Source organism: Micromys minutus (assembly GCF_963924665.1).
Source record: "Micromys minutus genome assembly, chromosome: 1".
NCBI classification, from domain to species: domain Eukaryota; kingdom Metazoa; phylum Chordata; class Mammalia; order Rodentia; family Muridae; genus Micromys; species Micromys minutus.
Window position 1 is genome coordinate 46,197,587 of NC_137969.1, and position 23,029 is coordinate 46,220,615.

General features: G+C 42.2%; 2 protein-coding genes across 5 annotated transcripts in view; one reads left to right on the plus strand and one right to left on the minus strand.

Annotated features, from left to right (window-relative positions):
* Positions 1–13,865, plus strand: part of USP34 (ubiquitin specific peptidase 34) — a 181,468-nt gene extending 167,603 nt beyond the window's left edge. Inside the window, exons 75-80 of one of the 3 annotated variants that reach the window (XM_080920351.1) lie at positions 393–516; positions 8,489–8,568; positions 10,929–11,069; positions 11,192–11,335; positions 12,340–12,499; positions 12,750–13,865. In XM_080920351.1, the coding sequence (XP_080776477.1) occupies positions 393–516; positions 8,489–8,568; positions 10,929–11,069; positions 11,192–11,335; positions 12,340–12,499; positions 12,750–13,354 (1,254 nt within the window). In that variant the 3' untranslated portion in view covers positions 13,355–13,865. The remainder of the gene's footprint in view (positions 1–392; positions 517–8,488; positions 8,569–10,928; positions 11,070–11,191; positions 11,336–12,339; positions 12,500–12,749) is intronic. The other 2 variants (XM_080920352.1, XM_080920353.1) reach the window with 2 other exon arrangements.
* A 32-nt stretch (positions 13,866–13,897) lies between these two features.
* LOC308423598 (activator of 90 kDa heat shock protein ATPase homolog 2) lies at positions 13,898–22,604 on the minus strand. 2 transcript variants are annotated; one of them, XM_080920389.1, is made up of 9 exons: positions 22,435–22,604; positions 21,345–21,535; positions 18,867–18,952; positions 17,392–17,506; positions 16,383–16,471; positions 15,584–15,691; positions 15,167–15,268; positions 14,821–14,872; positions 13,898–14,719 (listed from the first exon to the last, which is right to left on the minus strand). In XM_080920389.1, the coding sequence occupies exons 1-9, from the start codon at positions 22,512–22,514 to the stop codon at positions 14,547–14,549; spliced, it is 996 nt and encodes a 331-aa protein (XP_080776515.1). In that variant the 5' UTR covers positions 22,515–22,604; the 3' UTR covers positions 13,898–14,546. The 2 variants fall into 2 exon arrangements, with proteins under 2 accessions (XP_080776515.1, XP_080776516.1); XM_080920390.1 differs by having other exon boundaries at positions 21,345–21,530; positions 22,435–22,576.
* Positions 22,605–23,029: the final 425 nt, after the last annotated feature.

Below are 23,029 nucleotides of genomic sequence, written 5' to 3' on the forward strand. Positions count from 1 at the left end.
TTTTGAATCTTAAGTATATTTGAACAATTCTCCTATGATAAAATATTAAAAATAATTAATATTATAGTTACCCTTATAGTAATACCTTCAAATCTTTCAAAAATCAAATATAACTCATCTCCTTGCTGATATGTTTATAGCCTTGCGAAAGTCTCGTGCTGTTACTCTGTGGAGTCTGTAGAAGTGATGGGATTACAGCCGGTGGCATCTGCACACTGAAATAAACCTAGGGAATTTGATCTTAATACCACTAGAAAATTGGAATTTAAAACTAGATTCTTATAGAAGTTAAAGATTTAATTAGCTTTTTACTTAGTCTTATTACATTTGCACAAAATATGCTCTTTATTATACAATTTAAGTGCAACCATTTTATCATCTTTAACCTTCAGGGCAAAGATGACGTTTATGATCGTATGCTGCTAGACTACTTCTTTTCTTATCATCAGTTCATCCATCTATTATGCCGAGTTGCAATCAACTGTGAAAAATTTACTGAAACATTAGTTAAGCTGAGTAAGTATAACAGATGAGCAGTAAACTCCACTGAATTATTTTAAGCCCCTAGCCATTCAGAAAGGGGAAAAATACATGACAATCCCTTTATGATTTTTTTTCTTTTTTAAAGTGAATGTTTAAAAATATTAATTAGCGTTCTTGGGAATATTTTAACTTTTATTAATACCAACTTACTGGTTTCCATTGAATAGTTCTGCCCCAAGTTTCCACTGGTCTATACAGGAGTGTGGAGCAGGGCTAGTCAGCACTTTGTACTCAGTAGCCTGAGTTCACCATATTCACAGCAGAATTCCAAAATAACCTGGCTTGCTTGGGGGAAAGCCTAGACACAGACTTCCCTGGCCCTTATCGCAGGGTGAGTTGAGATCTTTAGTACCAGCTATTCTTTGGAGCTGGTGGTGCCACAAAAGTTGAGTGGGCTTGGGAGCATGAAGCGGAGGTGCACATTTGAGTAACTAGGAGGTAAGTCTCATAAAAGAAGACAAATTTGAAAGGAACCATATAATCACTAGAAAACATACTTCAGTGAATTAGGGGAGAAAAATGTCTAATGTCTCTCTTCAAGAACAGCACCTATAAGTTCTGAGCTTCTATATGTTCTGCCTTCTAATTTTATCAAGGATGGGCCAGATTTCTCTCTCTGGTCTTTATAATTTCATTTTAGAGTGTGGAGAATGAAACCTAGAAAACTACCCTCTTAGATCAAAGAATAGGCTATTACTGTGCCCCACAAGCCCCTTGTGCTCCAGCTTAGCACAGCTCCCTCTTTCCTATGGAAAAGATTTTGGCCATTCCAGGTAGGGCAAAAGATGTGAACCAGTCATAGATTTCATTATCCAGGAAGAATGAAATGGTCACAGCTGTCAGGGATAACTCCTCTTCAGAAAAGTCATCTTATTGGTAAGTGATTAGAGCATCTTCAATTTTGAAGGCTGTTCCTTCTACCCATCTCATTAGGTGATTATTATACCTACGTACTTACGGCTGATGCCACGATGTGGGGCAGTAAGGAGGACGTCTGCAGATTAGCTGTTCCAGAATTGTGCATCTAGGTTGTAGCACTTGGTACATGTCTGAAAATTTAGCAATAGCAACGATCAGGAGCCTTTGTGCTCAGATAAGAGGTATTTTCAAAGACGGTGGCCTTTGAACAACTTCCAGGTAATTGTCTTGATGTAATTTATAACAAAGTATGTGAAGAGAGCTGTTCTTGATACTTGGACAACTTTGAACAAGTAATAAGTGGTATACCATTTTTGACTGTCTCTTTTATCAACACAAATATATACTTGCATGGAAATTAGAAGTGGGTACAGGTAGTTTGATGTGATTGCTTACGTCTGAATTCTCACACCTGTCAGCTCAGCACTCAGGAGGCTGTGGCAGGAAGATGGCCATGAATTTAAGACCTATCTGGGCTACATAGGGAAACTGTCTATGAAGACAAGCATAACTAAGTAAAAGTGAGAGAAAGGAGAACACTTGACAGTCACATGCCAAGTCAACTTTCATGATTTTTTTTTATGTTCACCATCACTCTTCTAAGTAACCATGAAGCACTGTTGGGTCTGCATTGTTTAGTTTCTTGTGTCCACACTGTATTCTGGAGGGTTCTACAGTGATGCCCATCTTTTCAGCTTTTCTGTATCACCACAGGATTCTAGTTACTAGCCATGTGTGCTTAAAATTTTGAAATGTGACCAAATTCCAGTGAAACTAAATTTAAGTAGCCAATGACTGGCTGTTAGGAGAGCACTGGATCCAAACCAAAGCATAGAGCAAAAAACTCTTAATGTCCATTCCTGGCGAATGTGAAAAGCTGGATATCCTCTTAGGAAGTTAGATAGAGACTTTAGAACAATGGTATCCTATCACATGTGGAAATTATACCCCAGAGTTTGACATTAATTCTTCTTCTAGCTGACACACTGTTTCCTTAAAAAGGCACCTGAGAAAGGACTTAAGAAAACAAAACTTAGACTAATGTAGCGGTGAGGAGCATTGGTAATACCAAGTTCTGATTTCTATGACTCTCTGAGGAAAAGGTGGAGAGGGATAAGTTTAAACTGATAATCTTACTCCTTTGAGCCTTGAATTTAGATAATCCATAGATTACTATGAGTAAGATAGTCTCAAAATGTGCATTGGGTTGCCAAATTGGAAGAAAAGGTTTTGCTGGTTTTTATATGGGCAACTGAACAAAACACAGGGTCGCTTGTGCCTGTGCTTGTGCTAAAACTGTTACACCAAGAGAATTGGGTGTTCCCTACCTGCTTTGGCTACATAGGAATCCGTCGACAAAAACCAAAACCATTATCCCTCATATTTCTGAATACCACATCTCTTTGTTCTTTTATTTTCATTTTTTTAATATATTTCCTTTCACAAAAGTAAACTAGAATGGTTCAAACCACAGGAGAAAAAAAGAGCAAACAGGCACACATGTTTATAGACATTAAAGAGACTATCCAGTTAGCAGAGTAGAAGTGGTGTTGGCACCATTCTGGGACATACACTGGGGGTGATGCAGAAAGATCAAGACCTCCGTCAAGATCATTGCTGACTACATGATGAGTTTGAGGCCAGCCTGGGCTGCTTGAGACCTGCCACTGTAGACTGGACTGCTCTCTGACTCAAGAGGTCTGCTCTTCATTACTTCCTTAGTACAGGGCTATCCTTGACCATGTCCAGCTTGTGATTGGAGTCTCTTAGAGGAATACAGAAAAATGATATTGCAAACTACAATTAACCCCCTCTTCCCCCAAATGAATGGTCAGATATAAGTTAAATAAATCCTTAAATTTCACCTTCATTTAAATTTTAATTTTTACTTTAAAAACATTTTTATTTTATGTATGTAAGTACACTGTGGCTGCCTTCAGACACGTCAGAAAAGGGCATCAGATCCCATTACAGATGGTTGTGAGCCACCATGTTGTTGCTGGGAATTGAACTCAGGACCTCTGGAAAAGCAGTCAGTGCTCTTAACCACTGAGCCATCTTTTCAGCCCATTTTTTACTTCTAAAAATAGATTATTTTATTTATTTACAAACCAAGTATTGACACACACATATATCCCACTCCCAGAGTTCTTTACCCTGTTCTCCCCTTCACTTTGCCTCTGAGAGTGTGCCCCCCAACTGCAACCCCCACACATCCCCCTTCTCTGGGGCATCAAATCTCTACAGGATTAGGTGCATCCTCTTCCACTAGGGCCAGACAAGGCAGTCAGTCCTCGGCTACATATGTACCAGGGGCCTTAGAACAACCCATGTATGCTCTTTGGTTGGTGGATTAGTCTCTGGGAACTAAGTCTCTGGGGTCCAGGTTAGTTGGCATTGTTGGTCTAACTGGGGGGTGTCCATTTCCTTCAGTCTTTCCCCCAACACTTCCATGTGAGTCCTGACCTTAGTCCAGTGGTTGGTTGTAAATATCTGCATTTGTCTCAGTCAGCTGCTGGTAGAACCTCTCAGAGGACAGGCATGCTAGGCTTCAGTCTACAAACTACAACATAGCATCAGGAATGGTGTCAGGGTTTGATGCCTGCCCATGGGATGAATTCTAAGTTGGGCTGTTCATGGACAGCCTTTCCTTCATTCTCTGCTCCATTTTTGTCCCTGCATTTCTTTTAGATCATTTACATTTTAGTTTTTAGTGACAAAACCAGTCTTGTGCCTGTAGAATTTAACATTATTTATGAAATTTGTCTAAGTGTGTTAAGGATTTTTTTTTGCAAGTAACAGATACTTATAAAACAAAACAAATATTTTTAAGACTGGGTCACACTGTATACCTCTGGCTATCCAGGAACTCAATAGTGTAGACCATGCTGGCTTCTCAGAAATGCTCTTGCTGCTGCTGCTGCTGCTGCTGCCTAATGCGGAAGTTTCAGGAGTATGCCATCACACCCGGCTGAAACTTGTTTGTGTAAAGGCCAGGTGTGGTGCAAAAGATTTATTTATGTTACTTATGTGCACGATTGTTTGCCTGCATATATTTCTGTACACCATGTGTTTCTGCTGTCTGGAGGAGCCAGAAGACAACCCTGGGACTAGATTTGCAGGTGTTCATGACTCCATGTTTCTATTGAGAATTAAACCCTAGTCTTCTCTAAGGGTAGCAAGTGTTCTTCTGAACTGCTAAGCCATCTTTCCCCTAAAGAGTTTTCTTTAATAAACATACATGATTTCATGGTATACACATACAAATCTGTGATACAGAAAGCACACTCTGGTTCCTGCTTCTCTTTAGGGTATGGTGTTATTGACTAAAAAAATGGCTGGTTTTCCTAAAGGCTTTAAAGGGTGAATTATTTCAGACATTTCAGACCCCTGACATTTAATGCAGATACAAAGTTAGCTTTACCAGTCCAGCAGGAGTAAATCCACATAGTGATCACACATAAGACAGGACTTAACCTGCTTGCCAGTTTGTTCATCTCCGGAGGAGATTGTGGGTATCTGACTACTCCAGAGTCAGTAGCCTACAAGTAGAGCTGCAGTAGGTTACTTAGTGGGTATAAAATTAGAAAAGGAATTTTATCAGATAATGGGTATTTTTTTGCCTACGGTGTCTGGATTATGGCTTTTATCCACCAGCTGATGCCACTGTTTCCCTAAGACAGCCATGGGTTGATACTGCTCTAGAAGAAATTGGGACCATGAAATTTTTTAATTCCAGAATTCTTACTACATTTGTGAGTTTTTTTTAATGAATTATTTATTTTATGTATATGAGTACATGAGCTGTCTTCAGTCACCAGAAAAAAAGCATCAGATCTCATTACAGATGGTTGTGAGCCACCATGTGGTTGCTGGGACCTCTGGAAGAACAGTCAGTGCTCTTGACCGCTGAACCATCTCTCCAACCCGTGATTATGAAATGTTTTATCCTCACAACAATCGTACCATTTTCCCTACAAAAGCAACTTGAAAAATATTATTGACAAACCACATAGCAGCTTCTACAGACTTAGGTGCTCTGACAAAGAAATGCTATACTTGTAGTTGTTTTTGAGTGAGGAATGGGGCACAGTATGAACCTTGCTCAAGAATGTCTGCAGTCACAGGATAAAGAAAGGTAAGTTATACAGGATACAGTTTATTTTAGATGTACCATTCTGTTTACTGAGGAAAAGGCCAGAAGTGCACTTGAGGCGGAAGAAGTGGCTCAGCAGTTAGAGTGCACACTGTTCTTGCAGAGGACTGGTGTTGGTTCCTAACACCCACTACATTAGGCAGCTCACAACCACCTGTACAACTCCTGCTCCAGGAAATGATGCCCACTTCTGTACTCTGCACGTGCACACAGATGATGCATACCTGAGGGTTTAGTGACTGCTTCTACATGTGCTTTGTACCCAGTCAGTGAGACAGGAATCAAGGAGAAGTATATAGAGTGAAGACAACATTGGCTTCATCCCAGGGCTTTGTAAACTTTGAGAAGTTTTGGAAATCCTGTTGCTTTGAAGGAATAACCTTCTTTCCAGAGGAAGCAGCTTGAGAGGGAATTGGAAGGGCTGAAAGGAGACTTTATGTCCCAGCACTGGCTGGCATTGTGATGTCTAGAGTTCACTGTATGAGCTGTCAAGCCAGAAGCTCAGTGAAAGAGCATTCCACTGAGCATGTCCAAGGCCCTGGGTTGATCCCTGTACAAAGTGTGGTGGGGAAGGCATTAAGTAAACAATGGTGCAGATAAATGTAAAGATGGTGCAATGGTACCAGAGGATGGGGGTGAGCACTAAATCTTGAGACTCACAAATTCACTCTGAGTTCGTCCTTCTTTCAAGAAAAGGAAACAAGCTGAGCAGGGAGCTATATGTCTGTAATCCTAACACTTAGGGATTGGAGGCAAGAGCACCAAGCAGTCAGGGCCAACTTTGGTTGTACTAGACCCTGTCTTAGGAAAAAGCAAAAATCATCCTCTTACCTCACCACCCCCAATCAATAAAATGAAGTAAGTAAGGTTTAAGATAATACTCCCCAAAGCTGTGAAATTTTAACATATTTATCTTACATGTCTAATAAAGTAGGTGCCAACAAATGTTCTTTTCCTCGTTTAAAAAAGGCATTGTAGGGCTTGTTTGATAATGGTAATGCTGACTTTTTTTTTTTTTTTTTTTTTTTTTTTTTTTTGGTAGCTGTTCAAAGTTAAGCATAAGGATTGTTTTTACTTTGAGGGAGAATTGTTGAGGAAAGAAAAAATTAATAAAACCATCATTGATAATGCAGACTTGCCGTGAGAGTTATATTCCAGCAGCAGTCAGGACTGACTGGCAGACAAAAACCTGGATGCTAGTAACAGGTTCTATCAGCAACATAGCCAAAGCCACTTGTTCTTTGGCTTGTTACCATTGTTGTTTCCTTTAATGTTTTTATGTTTATTGATCCTTGATATAAATATAAAAGCTCCCAAGTCTAGGAGTTCAACACCTATAATCCCACACCTTTGAGACAGAGATAAGAGAATTGTGGGTTTCAAGACCAAATTGGGCTTTGTATTAACAGACAGTTAAATATGAAATAAAGGTTATTCTTAACTCACCTAGTCATAAAACAGGTAGCGTCTGGCTTGGGTCAACCCAGGCTTTGCCAGCCCTTATTTCATGGTCAGTTATAACTAAAGAATGAGACTATGGAAACCATTCCCTGTAGCTGCTGGTTTGATGGTTTGTTTACATGTGTTATGGTGGATGAATTCTTCCAGCCTCATCCAGATTAGGTCAAAATAAATGATAAGAAATGTCTTTACAGGGAACTAATAAATAGGCTTTAATTCTGAAGGAGATCCCAGTGCTGATCTGCTCTTTAAACCAAGAACTGGCACACTACAACCCATCTACTGGTTCTTAAAAGCTAGCAGCGGCCTTCTAAGAGTAGGGTTCATGTTTATATATTACAAAAATTAGAATTTTGACACATGAAAATTGATTCAAATTTTAGTATCTGTTAAATTGTAGTTGGAGCCAGCCATACTTGGTCATTTGCTGCCTTCTTTGCCGTTGGTACTGCTTTCATAGACTTGATGCTCTGTAGTAGAATCCTTTGGCCACAAAGCCTACGCTGTTTGCTTCTCCACCAAAAACCTACACAACTCCCAATCCAACACATCCTTTTTAACTGGAAGATAGTTTTATTCTACTTCTTTGTGGTTATATTTTTGAGGGTAAAGAGATATGGAAGTAGTGCTTTCTGGAGGGAGCTGACATTGCAGCTTTTGTAAGAGAGGCAAGAGGGTAGAGGAGAGTAGAAATATAATGAATATCTATTTAACAACTAGAAGTTAAAGTTGGATGCTCCAAGACTTGGGTAGTAGCTCATTGGTAAAGTACTTAACCTAGCTTATGTGCCTGATCCTCTGGTTTCAAACCCCAGGAAAACACATACACACACACACAAGCTCACACATGCAGAGGGTCTTCTAATAGCAGTTAATGACAATCCTAAATCTGATCTTCCCAGAATATCCTGAGGATAAGGCAAGAAGACAGTAGTAGATTCAAAGCAGTGTTTACTTAAGTACACAGAGAAAACAGAAGAGAAAGAAGTGGAATGCTCCTGAATGTAGTTCTTCTCTCTGGCCCTTCTAAGATATAACAGCTCTGCAAAGTCTAATGTGCAGAGTGTCTCCTTCCCAAGAAGCTTTGAAAACCACTTCAGTCACTTTAATCTTCCCTGATAAATGCCAGACTCGGAAACAAACAGCTGGTTCAAGTTGTCTTAGATCCCTCTGGGAATGAGGTTCAAAGGTGTATGAATAAGATCACAATTCCACATTTTAAATTACTGCACTACTTAAAACATTGAAATGAGTTCTCCTGTAAGTACTGTTGTGTATAGTCTACGAATGTAAGCTAGATGGGGTTCAAACCAAAGATACAGAGATAGTTAATAGTATTACGTCTGCAGTTCAGTAACTCAGCAGTATAACTTATAACCTATTACGATTTTTTGTTTTTCTCAATATTAGGTGTCCTGGTTGCCTATGAAGGTTTGCCACTTCATCTTGCACTGTTCCCCAAACTTTGGACTGAGCTATGCCAGACTCAGGTAAATGCAAATGACGTTTTAGATATGTGATTTCTCATTCATAGCTCAGAAGCAACAAGTCAGATGCAGAGATACTGGAAAAAGCTCATAGCCCTCCCATCATCCCCCCTCTCTGAAACTTCTAGTGGAAACAGTGTTGGTTGGCCTTTAGCTCTCCCTAATTCTAGGTTTTTAGGGATCTCATACCCTTGTTATCATCAAGAACAGGAAAGTTGTAGCTAAGACCAGATAGAACAGAAAAGACTACCTTACCCACTTTAAGCCAGTTGTGGTATGCGTCCCTATAACTGCAGCCCCAGCTCATGAGTAAGCAAGACAATAGTCAGATTCAAGGTTAGCCTGGGCTACATAACAGGACCCTGCCTCGGGGGGAAGAAGTGAAATTCTAAAAGCTGGCCCATAAGTAAATAAGTAATGTTTGTAAAGGTTTTTAGATAATTGTGAAGACTCTGGAAGCCAGATTAGTCTAATGTAAGGTTTTTCTCATTCTTTGGATCTGGCCTAAGGGATCTCCACAAACACAAACTATTTGATTTCTCCTAGTTGCATCTTCCCCGTGCCAGAGGAAAGACTGTGAATCTTTCCTAGGTAAAACTCTTTAGTGCCCTGTGAAGCACTGCCCCATTCTCAGTGGTGGAGACATTTCTTTATGTTCACCACGTCTTACCAATGTAATAGTTATTCTGTGCCCAAAACTATAAGACTGTTTATTGTATCATCTGTTTCCTGAAGAGCGTTATTTCCTATAGCAGTGTTATTGTTGTGACTACTTAGCAAGCATCTGAACTACTACTACAACAAATTGTTAGTTACAGGGAAGTATGTTACAAAGTTTGGGAAGGCATTGATCCTAATTAGCTGATGTAATTGGCACACAGAAAATAACTCACTGGCTTACTTTATTTTGAGGCGATGTCTATTTGTACCTCTTGCTGTCTGGAACTCACTGTATTGACCAAGCTGGGCTCAAATTCAGAGATCTTCTAGCCTGTCTCAGGAATGCTAAGATTGAGGGTGTGTGCCACAATGCACTGGGTGACTTGGAACTGAGTCGTCTCTTCAAGAAATTGAAGCAGATTTCTGTTTTCCCCTTTCTGCCACTACTATTGCTCTTTCAAAGTTAAAGATATCACTAGTGGTCTAAGTTTTTTAAATTTATATAACTATAAAATTATAATAATTGGGTGTCTTGTCTACATACCATACTGTGTACATACAGTGCCCTCAGAGACTAGAAGAGGGCACTGTATCCTCTGAGACTGGAGAGTTGCAGATGATTGTGGGATGCCATGTGGGTGCCTGGAATTGAACCCAGGTCCTCTAGCAAAAGCAGCCAGTGAAGGCTATTAACTGCCAAGCTATTTCCCCAGCCCCTAGTACTTAAGGTCTGAAAAGAGCCTGCCCTATTCTATTCCTAAATTCTTTTTTTTTAATAACATGCTAACTTTTTAAGAATTATTTATTTTATATGAATGAGTACACTATAGCTGTCTTCAGACACACCACAAGAGGTCATCGGATCCCATTACAGTTGTGAGCCACCATGTGGTTGCTGGGAATTTAACTTGGGACCTCTGAAAGTGCTCTTAACCACTGAGCAATCTCTCCAGCTCCTATTCCTAAATTCTTGAGTGGCCTTGAACAGCTGACTTTAACTCATTAAAATATGGTGATAAATGTATATGTCTAAATTCTTGTTTCTTGTAATACACACACACACCTATATACGTAATGTAGATGGGAATGTCTGTTGAAAGACATACTACTTGTATCTAAGTTACCCACATGAAACCAGAAAAGCCAGATTTTAGTAAAATTTCCAAACATTGGGATCCCCAAATTCTGTGAGACAAACAGGAAAATGAGATCAAACAGTAAACCTTACTTAACTTTTTAGCAAATGTATTTTAATTTGTAGAATTTGTCTTGTATTTAGAATATATTAGGTTTGTTCATCTATTCATTTATCAATTGGTTGTCCCCCTAAAACATTCATATCGTGTGTTGTAAGGCTTGTTTTTCATCCTCATTAACTCTGTGCTGGATAATAAAGGCACATTTCTTTTAAAGTATATGTTAATAGGGCTATAGGGAAAGCCAGTGCTTAGGGCACTGGATGCTCTTCCAGGGGACCCAAGTTCAATTCCTATCACCTACGTGACTGCTAACAATCTGACCTCTGTGGACATAGGACAGACACATATGTACAAAGATGTAGGCAAACACTGCCTGCATACCTACCCAACACATGTTCTGGGTTTTGCCATTGCTTTCCTCTAGCAGACTGTTGTCTGCAACTGAACTGAACATCACCTAAAGTCCCCAGCTGCTAACACAGTGCTTCTTCTCCCCCATTTTAGTCAGCTATGTCAAAAAATTGCATTAAGCTTCTATGTGAAGATCCTGTTTTTGCGGAGTACATTAAATGTATCCTAATGGATGAAAGAACTTTTCTAAACAACAATATTGTCTACACATTCATGACACATTTCCTTCTAAAGGTATGTATTTAGTTCTTCTGAAATGTCGTTTCTGCTTAATTATGTATTCTTATTATGCTGGTCTTGAATTGTAGGATTTGTTTTGCACATGTACATACTCATAGACATGAGTTCTTTTCCAGGTTCAAAGTCAAGTGTTTTCAGAAGCAAACTGTGCCAGTTTAATCAGTACCCTTATTACAAACCTGATAAATCAGTATCAAAACCTACAATCTGATTTCACCAACCGAGTTGAAATTTCAAAAGCAAGTGCTTCTCTAAATGGGGTAAGAACTATGCCACTAAGCTCAAAACTCACCTTAATTCAATTCTTATTTGGCCTTTGTATAACTTTGTTGTTGTGAGTTTTAATTACTGTTTTAAGAATCATGTATGACGAAAAGCACTGTTTTAATTAAGTGTTCACACTTAAAACACACACTTTCCAGTATTGAGAACATAAGACCAAATGACACTCAATATGTTAAGGGGAATGAGACCAGTAAGATCTGAGATGATGACATACACCTGTAGACCTAGCACTTGAGAGGCAGAGGCAAGGAGATCAGTGGCAATTTCAGACTAGCTTGGTACACAAGTTCCAAACCTGCTAGGGCTAGAAGTCTGAGTCTTACCAAAAATGGAATATATATTTTAAACATGTGAGCATTGTATTGTTTTCTATGGCTAAGTAATCAAAGTAGTCACACTTAAGATTATAAAGGCAGTTACAACTAGAGTGTTGGTTTACATACATTCAGCTGTAGATTGGAACATCCAGGAAACATACCTACTGTCACTCGGCAGCAGCTTCCTTCCTTCCTAACAAGATGCTTACGAGCCAAAACTGGCTAACAACAGCCAAACCAAGATAAGCAGGGAGTTCCTTACTGAGATATCAACCATGACTGAGCTTGAAAAACTGACTTCCATTAAATAAAACCCACATTTCTGATGTACCAAGGGAGGTTTGATTTTGAAATTACTATTTAAGTCTAAGCTGCATTATCTGGTTTCTGATTAAAGTCTTTACTCTGACCTACTAAGCACACAGTAATGCAGGAAACAAGCAACTGTTGGTTCAGCAGCAGCTTCCTAACAAGATGCTTATGAGCCAGTTGAATCGCTCAACTGATTGAATGCTAATGTCCTAATGGTGGTGTTAGCATTATTCCACATTACCAGAGAAACCAGAATAGATGCCTGGGAAATAAACATCTTCATTTAACTGTGAAGTTTTGTCCAAATGTTGCCTTCAGGATTTGAACTCTCCCTGTCTGGGTTTTTGTAGGACCTGAGGGCACTTGCTTTGCTCCTGTCAGTACACACTCCCAAACAGTTAAACCCAGCTCTGATCCCAACTCTGCAAGAGCTTTTAAACAAGTGTAGGACTTGTCTGCAGCAGAGAAACTCACTCCAAGAGCAAGAAGCCAAAGAAAGAAAAACTAAAGGTTAGCTGTGTCAACTAAGTCTTGGCTGGGGTTGGGGCTGAGGCTGTGGCTGTGGCTGGGACAAAGAAGACAAGCTGGAGGTGTGGCTCAGCGATCACTCTTGGCTACCACTGCGAGTCCTTAGCTTTGACCAACCTCCAGCACTACAAAAAAAAAAAGCTAACAAACAAAATTGTCTTCCCTCATAATCACCCCCAATAGGATTTAAATCCCTCTTTTGAAGGTTATTTTAATGTATTTTCCCCCACAGATGATGAAGGGGCAACTCCTGTTAAAAGAAGGCGAGTGAGCAGTGAGGAGGAGCACACTGTAGACAGCTGCATTGGTGACATAAAAACAGACACCAGGGAGGTCCTGACCCCAACTAGCACCTCAGACAATGAGACAAGAGACTCATCAATTATCGATCCAGGGACAGAGCAAGATCTTCCATCCCCTGAAAATGGCTCTGTCAAAGAGTATCGAATGGAAGGCCCATCTTCGTTTTCGGAAGACGGGTCACATATCCGGTCACAGCACACAGAGGAACAGTCTAACAATGGCAGGTTTGACGACTGTAAGGAGTTTAAAGACCACTGTTCCAAGGATACTACACTAGCTGAAGATGAATCCGAATTCCCTTCTACGTCCATCTCCGCAGTTCTGTCTGACTTAGCTGATCTGAGAAGCTGTGATGGTCAAGCTTTGTCCTCCCAGAACCCTGAAGCTGCTGTATCACTCAGTTGTGGCCATTCCAGGGGCCTCATTAGTCATATGCAGCAGCATGACATTTTAGATACCCTGTGTAGGACCATTGAGTCAACAATCCATGTGGTTTCAAGGATATCTGGCAAAGGAAACCAAGCTGCTTCTTGACATTAGATGTGGCATGTCTACTCTCACGTGCCCTCCCCTATCCTTTGTTTTGTGCTTCAGTTTGTCCAGTGCTCTCTGCTTGAATGGCAAGATAGATTTATAGGCTTCATTCTTGGTCAGGCAGAATTCCAGATGGAAAATGTGCTGCATCTTCTGTACACGTTCTAAAGGGCAATCAGATAATGGATGTTTTATGTAATTAAGAGTTCACTGTAGTGGCTTTCATTTAATATGGCTTTCTGGGAAAAACAGGGCTCTGACCCTGTATGATGTAATTTAAACTTACAGCATTTTTACTGTGTATAATATGGTGTCCTCTGTGCCAGTTTTGTACCTTAAAATAAGAGAGGCAGATTGCCTCTGATCGCTGTGGTTCTTATTATCAAAATTAAGTTTACTTGTATACGGAACAACCACAAGAAATTTGATTCTGTAAAGAATCCTCTTTAGCTGTGGCCTGGCAGTATATAAATGGTGCTTTATTTAACAGAATACCTGTGGAGGAAATAAAGCACACTTGATGTAAAAATAATTGTTTTATTTTTATTGACATGACTGCTGTTTTGTGTACTTATAACCTGACTGTGATTAACTTTTCCTTTGTTGTATTACATAAGTTGTTTTAATTTCTTCAAATGACAGCAGTAAGGAGACTGAAGGGGAACATGTGGCCATTCTGCTACTTGAGAAGGCCTTCCTCAGCCCCAAACAGGTACTTTACCATGCAGATGTCTCATCCCTCTATCCGCAAGTGTCTGCCTGCTTGGAAGGAGAGGCTGAGAAGTGTAAAAGTGCAGCCTGCCAGCTCTCACCACAACACTCCAGAAGAACTACACCTTGGAAACTTGCTTAGAATAAAGGAATAGCATAACATGCCATTTATTTGTCTTAAGCTTAAATCAACTATAGCAATCAAGTGGCATCCTGTGACCAGCCTTAGCTTGAAGAGCTCAACCTCACCTACTTTTCCCAGAGGAACACTCATGAAAGGTGAGATATGACACCTGACTTCAATCAATGCAGAGTCTAAAATATTCAAACAATGCTTTTTAGATTGTGCAGGTTCATGAATTTCATCCAATACAAAATAAATTAAGGGCCTTGAGGGAAGAGACTTTTTAAGGAAGAAAAAAGGTAAGTAATCAGGGCAGGTTTCTGCTTTAAAAAGGATGTTCTTAAAAACCTAACTAATTCAAGCATTCTGGGTGGTGAGCTGAAGTAAACCTTTTATTTCTTCAAAGTGTTGCGTCTGCCAACAAAATTTCGTATTCTCCTCTTTACAGACAGGAACTCCTTTACAGTCCAATTGTAATTCCGTTTGCCCTGGAGCAGGCACAAAATTCAGTTCAACTGTTGCATAGTGTTCTGGGAAAAAAACCAGGAGTTTTATTATGACATCAGGAAGAAGAAACTGTCTATGGCAGCTTCAGTTTGTTGGCTTCCATATATAACTGCATAGAACATACCTTCTGGCCAGTTCCTACATCTCCATTTCATGATGATTTTCCTATTTGTTACCTGAAAACAAGGAGACATTGCACTGAAACACTGAAACGTGTGTGGTACAATAGAAGAAACTAACCGTTCTCAAGATGAGCTCTCTTGTCTTTGGGCTTACGCGCCAGTGCTCTCAGTATCCTTGGCAGTGTTAATACCATGGACAGAGCAGAGTATGAAACATCTTTCCTTTGTTCTATCTTACTAAAGCATTTGAGACTGCTCTCATCAGAACCTTTAAAAACAAGCTAAGAATGGCCTGAGTGAAAGGAACAGCATTACCCCAGCTCACCATGTAACCTTGTAGCTGCTTACCAGTTCCACATACTCTCCAGTGATGTTCCCGTCAAACATCTGGAATTTCCCTCCCTTTTCAGCTTCTAATACAGCGGGAGATTTGGAAAATTTTTGCACCAACTAGCCAAACAAAAGAGACACATTATTGCGCTATATGCTGTCACCCTGTGCATGTGGTGAGGACCACATCAGGATCTTCCACAGCAGATGAGTTTAATTTTGTTGGACATATATAACTTTTGCTAACAAGAAGTAAAATGTAAAGCTCTTTATAGAGGAGGGAAAGCACTATATCCCCACATTGCTGATACAGGCCACCAAATGTGCCCATCATTGTCCCCTTAAGTTATTCAGAAGGCAACCCTGCTTTCATCAAAGACAGCCTCTGCTCTTTGTGCAATCCATGTCGGTAGAGCAGTTTGAGGTGTTACTTACTTCTTTTACAGTGAAGATACTGTACAGCTGCTCTACTGTCGTGTCAAACAGCTCTGTCAAGTGCAAGGCTACTGTGGGAATCCTCACACCCAATGCCACTGGAGAAGCCTGCATCTCAGATTAGAAAGACATTCAAGATAGTGAGGAGAACAGCATGAGAGGCCTCTGCTCACCAACACTTGAAACCATAAGCACTCTACCTCTATTCCATTCCTAGGCTATAGATAAATACCTCTGACCTGTTCATAGGGACTCAGAGCATGACCATAGGATGAAAGATCAGTAAACCTAAGCAAGACTATAGGGTATTAACTGCATGCATACATTCCTATTCCCTAATTCTACAAAGATACATACTCTCCTAATGCCAAGGTCAAAGCAGACATTCTTTCATCACAACATATGACCTGCAAAGTCACCACCTTTGGCTGGTTATGATGGCTACACTCTGCCAGCAATCTGAAGCAGGAGGATCACCAAGAATCTGAGGCTAGTCTACGAACTTACTAGTCTGGATGAAATGCTGGTTTCTCTGCAAGGCCCATCTAGTGCTCTCATCCATCAAGAACGATGGCACTTGGGCTAGGGGTGACAGAATCATGCCCAGCATGTGCCAGCCTGCACATTCTGCACAAACCCAAAGAGGTTGCATTTTGTCATTTCCACAAAAAGACATCAACATCTTAAGAGGAAATGTGTAGATCAATACCCTTTCCTCATCTACAGCCAAGTTCACCAAAAAACTGTGGGGAAGTTCATTCAGGGTGTCCTCCCTCAGTGCAGCCACACAGGCTCATACCTGAAATGCGTTTTCAGTCAGTTTCCTCTGAAGAGTCACTTCCTGGGTTGCTGCAGCTTTTGTTGGTAAAATCATACCTGTTGTAAATTCTGTAAGGAAACAAAAAACTTCATATTTCCTTTTATCTAAACTGGCATTTATAAACATTTTGAGGCCTTGAAAATAACTTTACATATATTCTTAACAAAGGCATTTTTGATTCCTTGTTCCGATAGATGTCTTGCTTTACCACATTCCTCTAAATCATACATTTTCTACAAGTTCATTTCTAAATATCAGAACTCTGCTTCCCTCTTACAAAGCTTACTCTCAGTCTTCACAGCTGAGGGAGAGAGGTCTTGTAGAAAGAGTAGTGGCCCCAAGCCTGTGTATGCGGATACCTGGACACTCATCTGAGCAAGCTTAAGGATGAGTTACAAAAAAAGTCCTGTTGGCCACTCTACCCACCTGTCACCTCTAATTTGGGAAAATGACAATAGCTTTTCATAGTCACTTTCATATAGTATGAGGATTATCTAGGTGTTATCAATACCTTTCATCCATACATTCATTCAATAGACTCGGCAAAAATTTATTAAACACCCACTATGTGTCAGGCATTGTGCTAGATGCTGGAGATACAGCAGCGAACAAGACAGACGTTAAACAAGTAACTACACAAAAACTATTCCATTCCAAGGGTTGGGGTGTTGGGTTTTTTTGTTGTTATGAACAAGGTCTTACTAAGTAACCCAGACTAGCAATAGTCTTCCTACCTCAGCTTCCCAAGTGCTGGAACTTTTAAGTGTGCCACCATGCCCAGCACAGGAAACTACTGACAATTGGCAAACTGGTCCATGTGATCAATTATTATTGTCTTACCCACAACTAGCTTTTAACATCCAGACTACAAGTTATTCTGCAGTTAAAGCTGTTTCAGGAGCCTGACTTGGGAATCCAGTCCTTGCGTAGAGCGTAAGTCAGGTAAATAGCAAGGGACCCTGTGGTTCAGAAGGGATGCTTTCTTTACCCGTCTTGAGTGCCTTCAGGTACTCTCCGAGGGCCTCCCTGACTTTGGCGGTGCCTGTCGTCCTCATAAGATCCTTCAGTATTTCCCCATCGCCTTTCTTTTTACTCACGTTCACCTACAAATCAGAAAAATAAAAGTCTAAGAAAACACTGGTTGAATGTATTCTTAAAACACTGGATCCTATTGAACTGTGGATGGCAGAGGGAGGGATGAACCATTTCACTGTATTTCACTTACCTTTGAAGTTGTGTGTATAAGTGCAGGATTTAAGTTTCTTGTGCCTTTATCTAGAGATGGTCTGGTATGGCAGCCATTAGCACCTTTGGCTAAGCATTTATGAGGTACATGAACTGAACTATGCTATAAACACATACACAAGACTCGAATGACTTAATATCCCCCCAAAAAAAGAGTAATTTATTGATTGCATGCTAAATTCATATTTATTCTATTTTTAATTATTTTGTCTGGTTTTTAATGTGAATACTAGAGAAAATTTAGGTTGCATTATGTGGCATTTATACTGAATAATGCTGGTCTATAAACCTGAAGCCACTAATCAAGAAGTTCCCATCTAACCTGGACTTGAGCTATATATTCTTGGTAGAGAGGAAAATCAGCTAAGGGAGACGAAAAAGGGATGAGAGCAACAAGGGAGAGACAGGGATCTGGTGTTCTGGAAAAGGTGCTGGTCTCAAACTACTGCAGGTCCCAGTAACTCTGGGCTGGGCTGCACCTAAGTCTGTCATCTGCTTTGCTAGATTCTATTGCAGCAAACTTTAGATCTGTTTAATATGCCACCAGAAAGCTGCACTGCTGAGCTCTGCAGGGAACTGCAGCACCCAAGTACAACAAGCTAAGTCAGAAGGTATGTCTAAGACATGGCCTCAGTGACCTTCAGTAAAGGCAAGATCTGAGAAACACTGCTTGCTCTTTTGCCAGTGTCTAGATTTGGAAATTACAGTTCTATACAGTGGTCTTGAACCCCAGAGGCAATGCAAAGAGGCAAGGCAGGCACAGGAATAAGCAAGCTCCTCTTAAGGAAACTAGGAAAGCTAGCCAGTCAAAAGCAACAGGTTCATCAAAAAAGCAATGAGATGAATCCAAGCTAAAGGCTGAGAACGGTGCCCGTTAAAAGCAAACAGTCACATTTAGTAAGCCTTACACATGGTCCAAGCACTTCCCAGCACACACCTGGTCACATTTAACCTGAAAGTATTTCTGAAGGATTAAACTAATTGCACAGATGAGAGAGCTGGGCTGACTGCTGTCAATCTCTGCCCAGGTACCATACTTGGTCCTGGAAGTCTTCCTAGGACTTCCCCTTTCCCCATACCTCTGCTCCACATCTCACAGTCCCAGACAATCCCCACAATTCACAACTACCACAGGATAATGAAACAGTCTAATAAGCAGTTTGCAAATGCCCAACACCTATAGCTCAAGCTTAACCAGAAAACAGCACCAGCAGCTACCTCGGTGTCATTGACTTCATTTTCTTCAGAAAGGCTGGGTATTTCAATCAGTCCCTTGTGTTTTGCACCCGATTCTTTAACTATACCTAAAATAAGCAAAATGGATACAATTAATAACTGGTTTATACAAAAGACCTGCCTGAATGAATAGCCCACGTGTGACTCCACTCCCCTCACAGGGTTGTAACCACATCAGAGACCAACCAAGGCATTGTCCAGCTAACATGGTACACAACTCACCTATCACCCTTTGGGACCAGGGGAGTATTTAATATGGTTTTGATTACAATGAGTACTAGGCACACAGGCAGGCCATGCAACTGGAACAATATTCAGAAACATACGCAGTGAGATACCCTGGCCTGATCTAAATGCACCTATCTCATTGCCACAAAACAAGGTGAGAAAGACTCCCAGCACCCACAGTAGCCTGACCTCCAACCCCTCATGAGTTCAATTTATGCTGCATAGGCATTAGGAATGACTAAGGACCAAACCATACATGGAACAACTTCAAATGCCTGGAGTTTTTGTTCTTGTTGTTGGTAAATGTAACTTAATCCAGAATCCTATTATCTTCCAGGGTCTGGAATACCTGTTTATTTTCCAAAGCACAACACACTGAGAGCACAAAGCCCTGAGGCATGGACCTGACTACAGAGGAGTGTAAACCAGCTCAGAGCATATGCAGACTCTGGCAATCCTGTTCAAATGGTGTTAGCAAACAATGCCAAAACCTAGTATCAGAGGAGTCCTCCGGGGGCTTAGAGAGCTTCAGAAGTGTGACTGACTAGATTCTCTGAAAGGAATGGTTATAGGAAACACATGTGCTAAAGTGCAAATGTCATCTCTGGAGCCCCACTCACCTCTGCAACCTGAGATGTCAAGAAGTGAAGCAAGCTGATGTCTACTTGCCTCTACTTCTTACCCTTGTCCTTAGCAGCCACAGGGTCCATGGCTTTATGCCCACTTTAGTCTCTTTGCCCACTCCAACACCTAAGGAACTGCCTGGGGACCATGGGCTTCAAGGTCTTGTCCCACCGGCAGACGACAGGAATAACAATTAGCAGATTCAGCGGACCGTCAGATGCTTGATGCTGCCCCAAGGACTATGTTTATGGCAACAGCAGATATTTCTTTCCCCTCTTAGGTCTGAAGATATATTTTCTGAAAAATCATGCCTCTTGGCATGCAAAAAAGTGGTTGTTTAGGCCAAAGGAAAAGATACAGGCCACAAAGTTATCCAGAGTCTGGCTACAATCTAGCCAGCTGCAACCACCAAGTGTCTGTTGAGTCGGGGGTGAGACTGCACGTGTGCTGCTCTCATCTAGTGTCTTCCGCACACTAGGCAAGCATTCAGTACTAAGTCACATACCAAGCTCTTCACTGTTTTGTGAAACGGGATCTTTTTATTGTGGCTCAGGCTAGCCTTAACTTGTAGGGAATTTTGTGGGACTGCTTTGATGTTTGAACACATCCCTGACTCAAAGGCCAAGGCCAGCTTAGTGGGCTTTTTCTTAACGAACTACACAGAAAGTAGCCAAATCAAGGTATACACCTGAATTCATAACACAATACAGTCTTCCATACCCAAATCTCTCCTTGTTCTCTCCCTTTCCTTAGGTCTGATCTTTGGTCATGTCAACAAGAATTGAGCCAAAAGCTAAGTATCATAGGAGAATTTGGTAAAGACAAGGAAATTACAAACAAAAATGTCTGCCAACGGGTAAACAGGTAAAATGTGGCCTGTCCATACAATGCACATAAAAAAGCATAAAATACTAAAATATGGTACAACATGGAATAAAAGCAGTTGAGGAGTTTTACAGATGACAAGATTCTATCTATATGGATTGTCCAGAGGTAAATCCACAGAACCCAAACTTAGAATAAAGTCCCCAAGGGAGGGCTGGCAAGATGGCACAATGGATTAGTGCTGGAGCCTAGTGACTTGAATTCAATTCTTGTGTCCTTGGATTAATACCACCATTGCACACAAACCCACACACATATATCAAACACATATAATTTTTTTAAAAGACAAGGAGAGCGAGCTAGCAAGGTACAGAAACAGAGTGTAAAAGTACTTGCTACAAACCAACCCTGCTAACTTCAGTTCAATCCTTGGACACCACACAAAAATGACATCTGCAGTTGTCTTTGCCTTCTACACATGCTATGACACTCATATGTGTGCACACACATAAATGATGTTTTAAGTTTTTTAATAATTAAACATTTTTTTAGGGAAGCAGGCATCTGTGGAGGAAGGGAGCTGCTCCAGGTAGCAGCTCAGTGAGGCCCTAGTCACAGATGCTGGTAAAAAGGTTACTGCCCCTCTAACACCTAGAGTGGTGTAGAGAAGTTCAGCCTTCAGACCGGCAACACCAAGAACATCAGAACTTCAGCTGCTGCCGCTAAATGGAAAAACTGTACACTGAGTATCCCCAACCTGCCTCTTGCAGGGACCCTCATTACCTTTCCAGGCCAGCTTGATGTTCCATTCATAGAAGAAAATAAGCTTCCCTTTGCGGCTGTTACAAGAAGCCTCACCTTCCACCTGCTTCAACTCACTGATCTCACATCGGCCAGCCTCATTCTCCATAGCAATGCCAACCAGGAGCTCTCGGAGCTTCCCCTTGGACCAAACGGTGGCATCCCGTTCTGTCCTGCCAGAGAACAGAAAGACACGGGTGAATGGTCCAGCTGGTCTCCATCTGCCCAGCCAGAATGCCATCCAAACCCAAAACAGGTGAGCCTAGTACTTGCAGCCTCCAACTTGCAAAAGTGCTTCTCAGAGGAGGTTCCTACTAGGTATTTTCTTAGCCTGTTGATCAGTTTCTTAAGACACTATTATTCACCATAAAATAATGAGTAATCTTAAAAACAATGGTCCTGGGGAGAAGGGTCCAGCAATCTCCCCCACAGGAAATGGGTGGGCTCGGCTGGGGCCATCTGTAACAGTGGTAGTCACTTAAATAACCGTAACCACAATATCAGTTATAAGGCATTTCCATATTTGATTTATCTTAAGCACTCTCACTAATGTTCCCATCTAAGGGGACAAAGACCGACTTGAGAAGTCAGCGTCCTAGCCACGGAACCCAGACTGGAACAGGAGATCATTCTTTCAGGACAGCCAAGTCATCTTATGGTGCGGACTGGGCTCTGCTCTGGGAACTGCTTCCCTCAGCTTTCCCCAACGCCCGCCAGAGAGGCAGACGTCTCCCGGTGTTCCGGAGACACAAAGCGGGCAGATAACAGTGCAAACTGAGACAAAGCAAAGAAAGTGAGATCCAAGTCCCTGCCCTTCCTATTGCACACGGACACACACGCACGCGCACTACGCAGCTCAAGGCCGAGGAGGGCCGGGTGAGGGGCGACCGAGGCACCGCTGTCGGCGGGGTGAGGCAGAAGTCCCTCGCGGGGCTCGGCCCAACTTTCCGGAGGAGCCTGAAGCCGGAACAAGGCAGTTATGAACTATCTCCCGCCACGGGCAGCCGTGCCGCGGCGCCGCGCGGCCCTCCCAGGAGCCCGCCCGCCTGCTCGCGCCCCGGGCCCACCGCACCAGTGCCAGTTGTTCACGTTGGTCCCGTCCTCTCGCTCCTCCACGATCCAGCGCGGGTCTCCCTGACCCCACTTGGCCATGGCGGCGCTGACGACAAGGCCCTGCTAGCGGGAGCGCGCAGGTTTCCGGCCAGAAGGTCTGCGAGCCGCACGCCCGCAGCTCCCAGAAAGTGCCAGAAGTCCCCGCCCGGGCCGCCGCCTGCCCCGCCCCCGCCGACTGCTCCCGGCAGCCCGCTCCGCCCCACATCCACTCTGCCCCGACCCTGTTACCGCCCCCGGTATGCCACACCTCCGGGGGACCGCCCTCTGCCGAGCTTCTCCCCCACCCTCGACTTCACCCCGCCTCTCGGCCCTAAGGCCCCGCCCTATGCCACACCTCCAGGCGCCGTCTTCTCCTAGGCTCCTCCCCTACTTTGCCCCGCCCCCAGACCTTAAGGCTCCGCCCTGGCCCAGTCCTCCGCTTTTTGTCCCCTGAGCAGCCATGTCCCAGCCGCTGGCTTCTGCCTCCCAGCGAGGATTCTGGCCAGGGCTGCCTAGGAAGGGCCGAGTCTGCACCCAGGGCTCTAACCAGAGCCGGTTTCCTTTTCTAGGGCCCG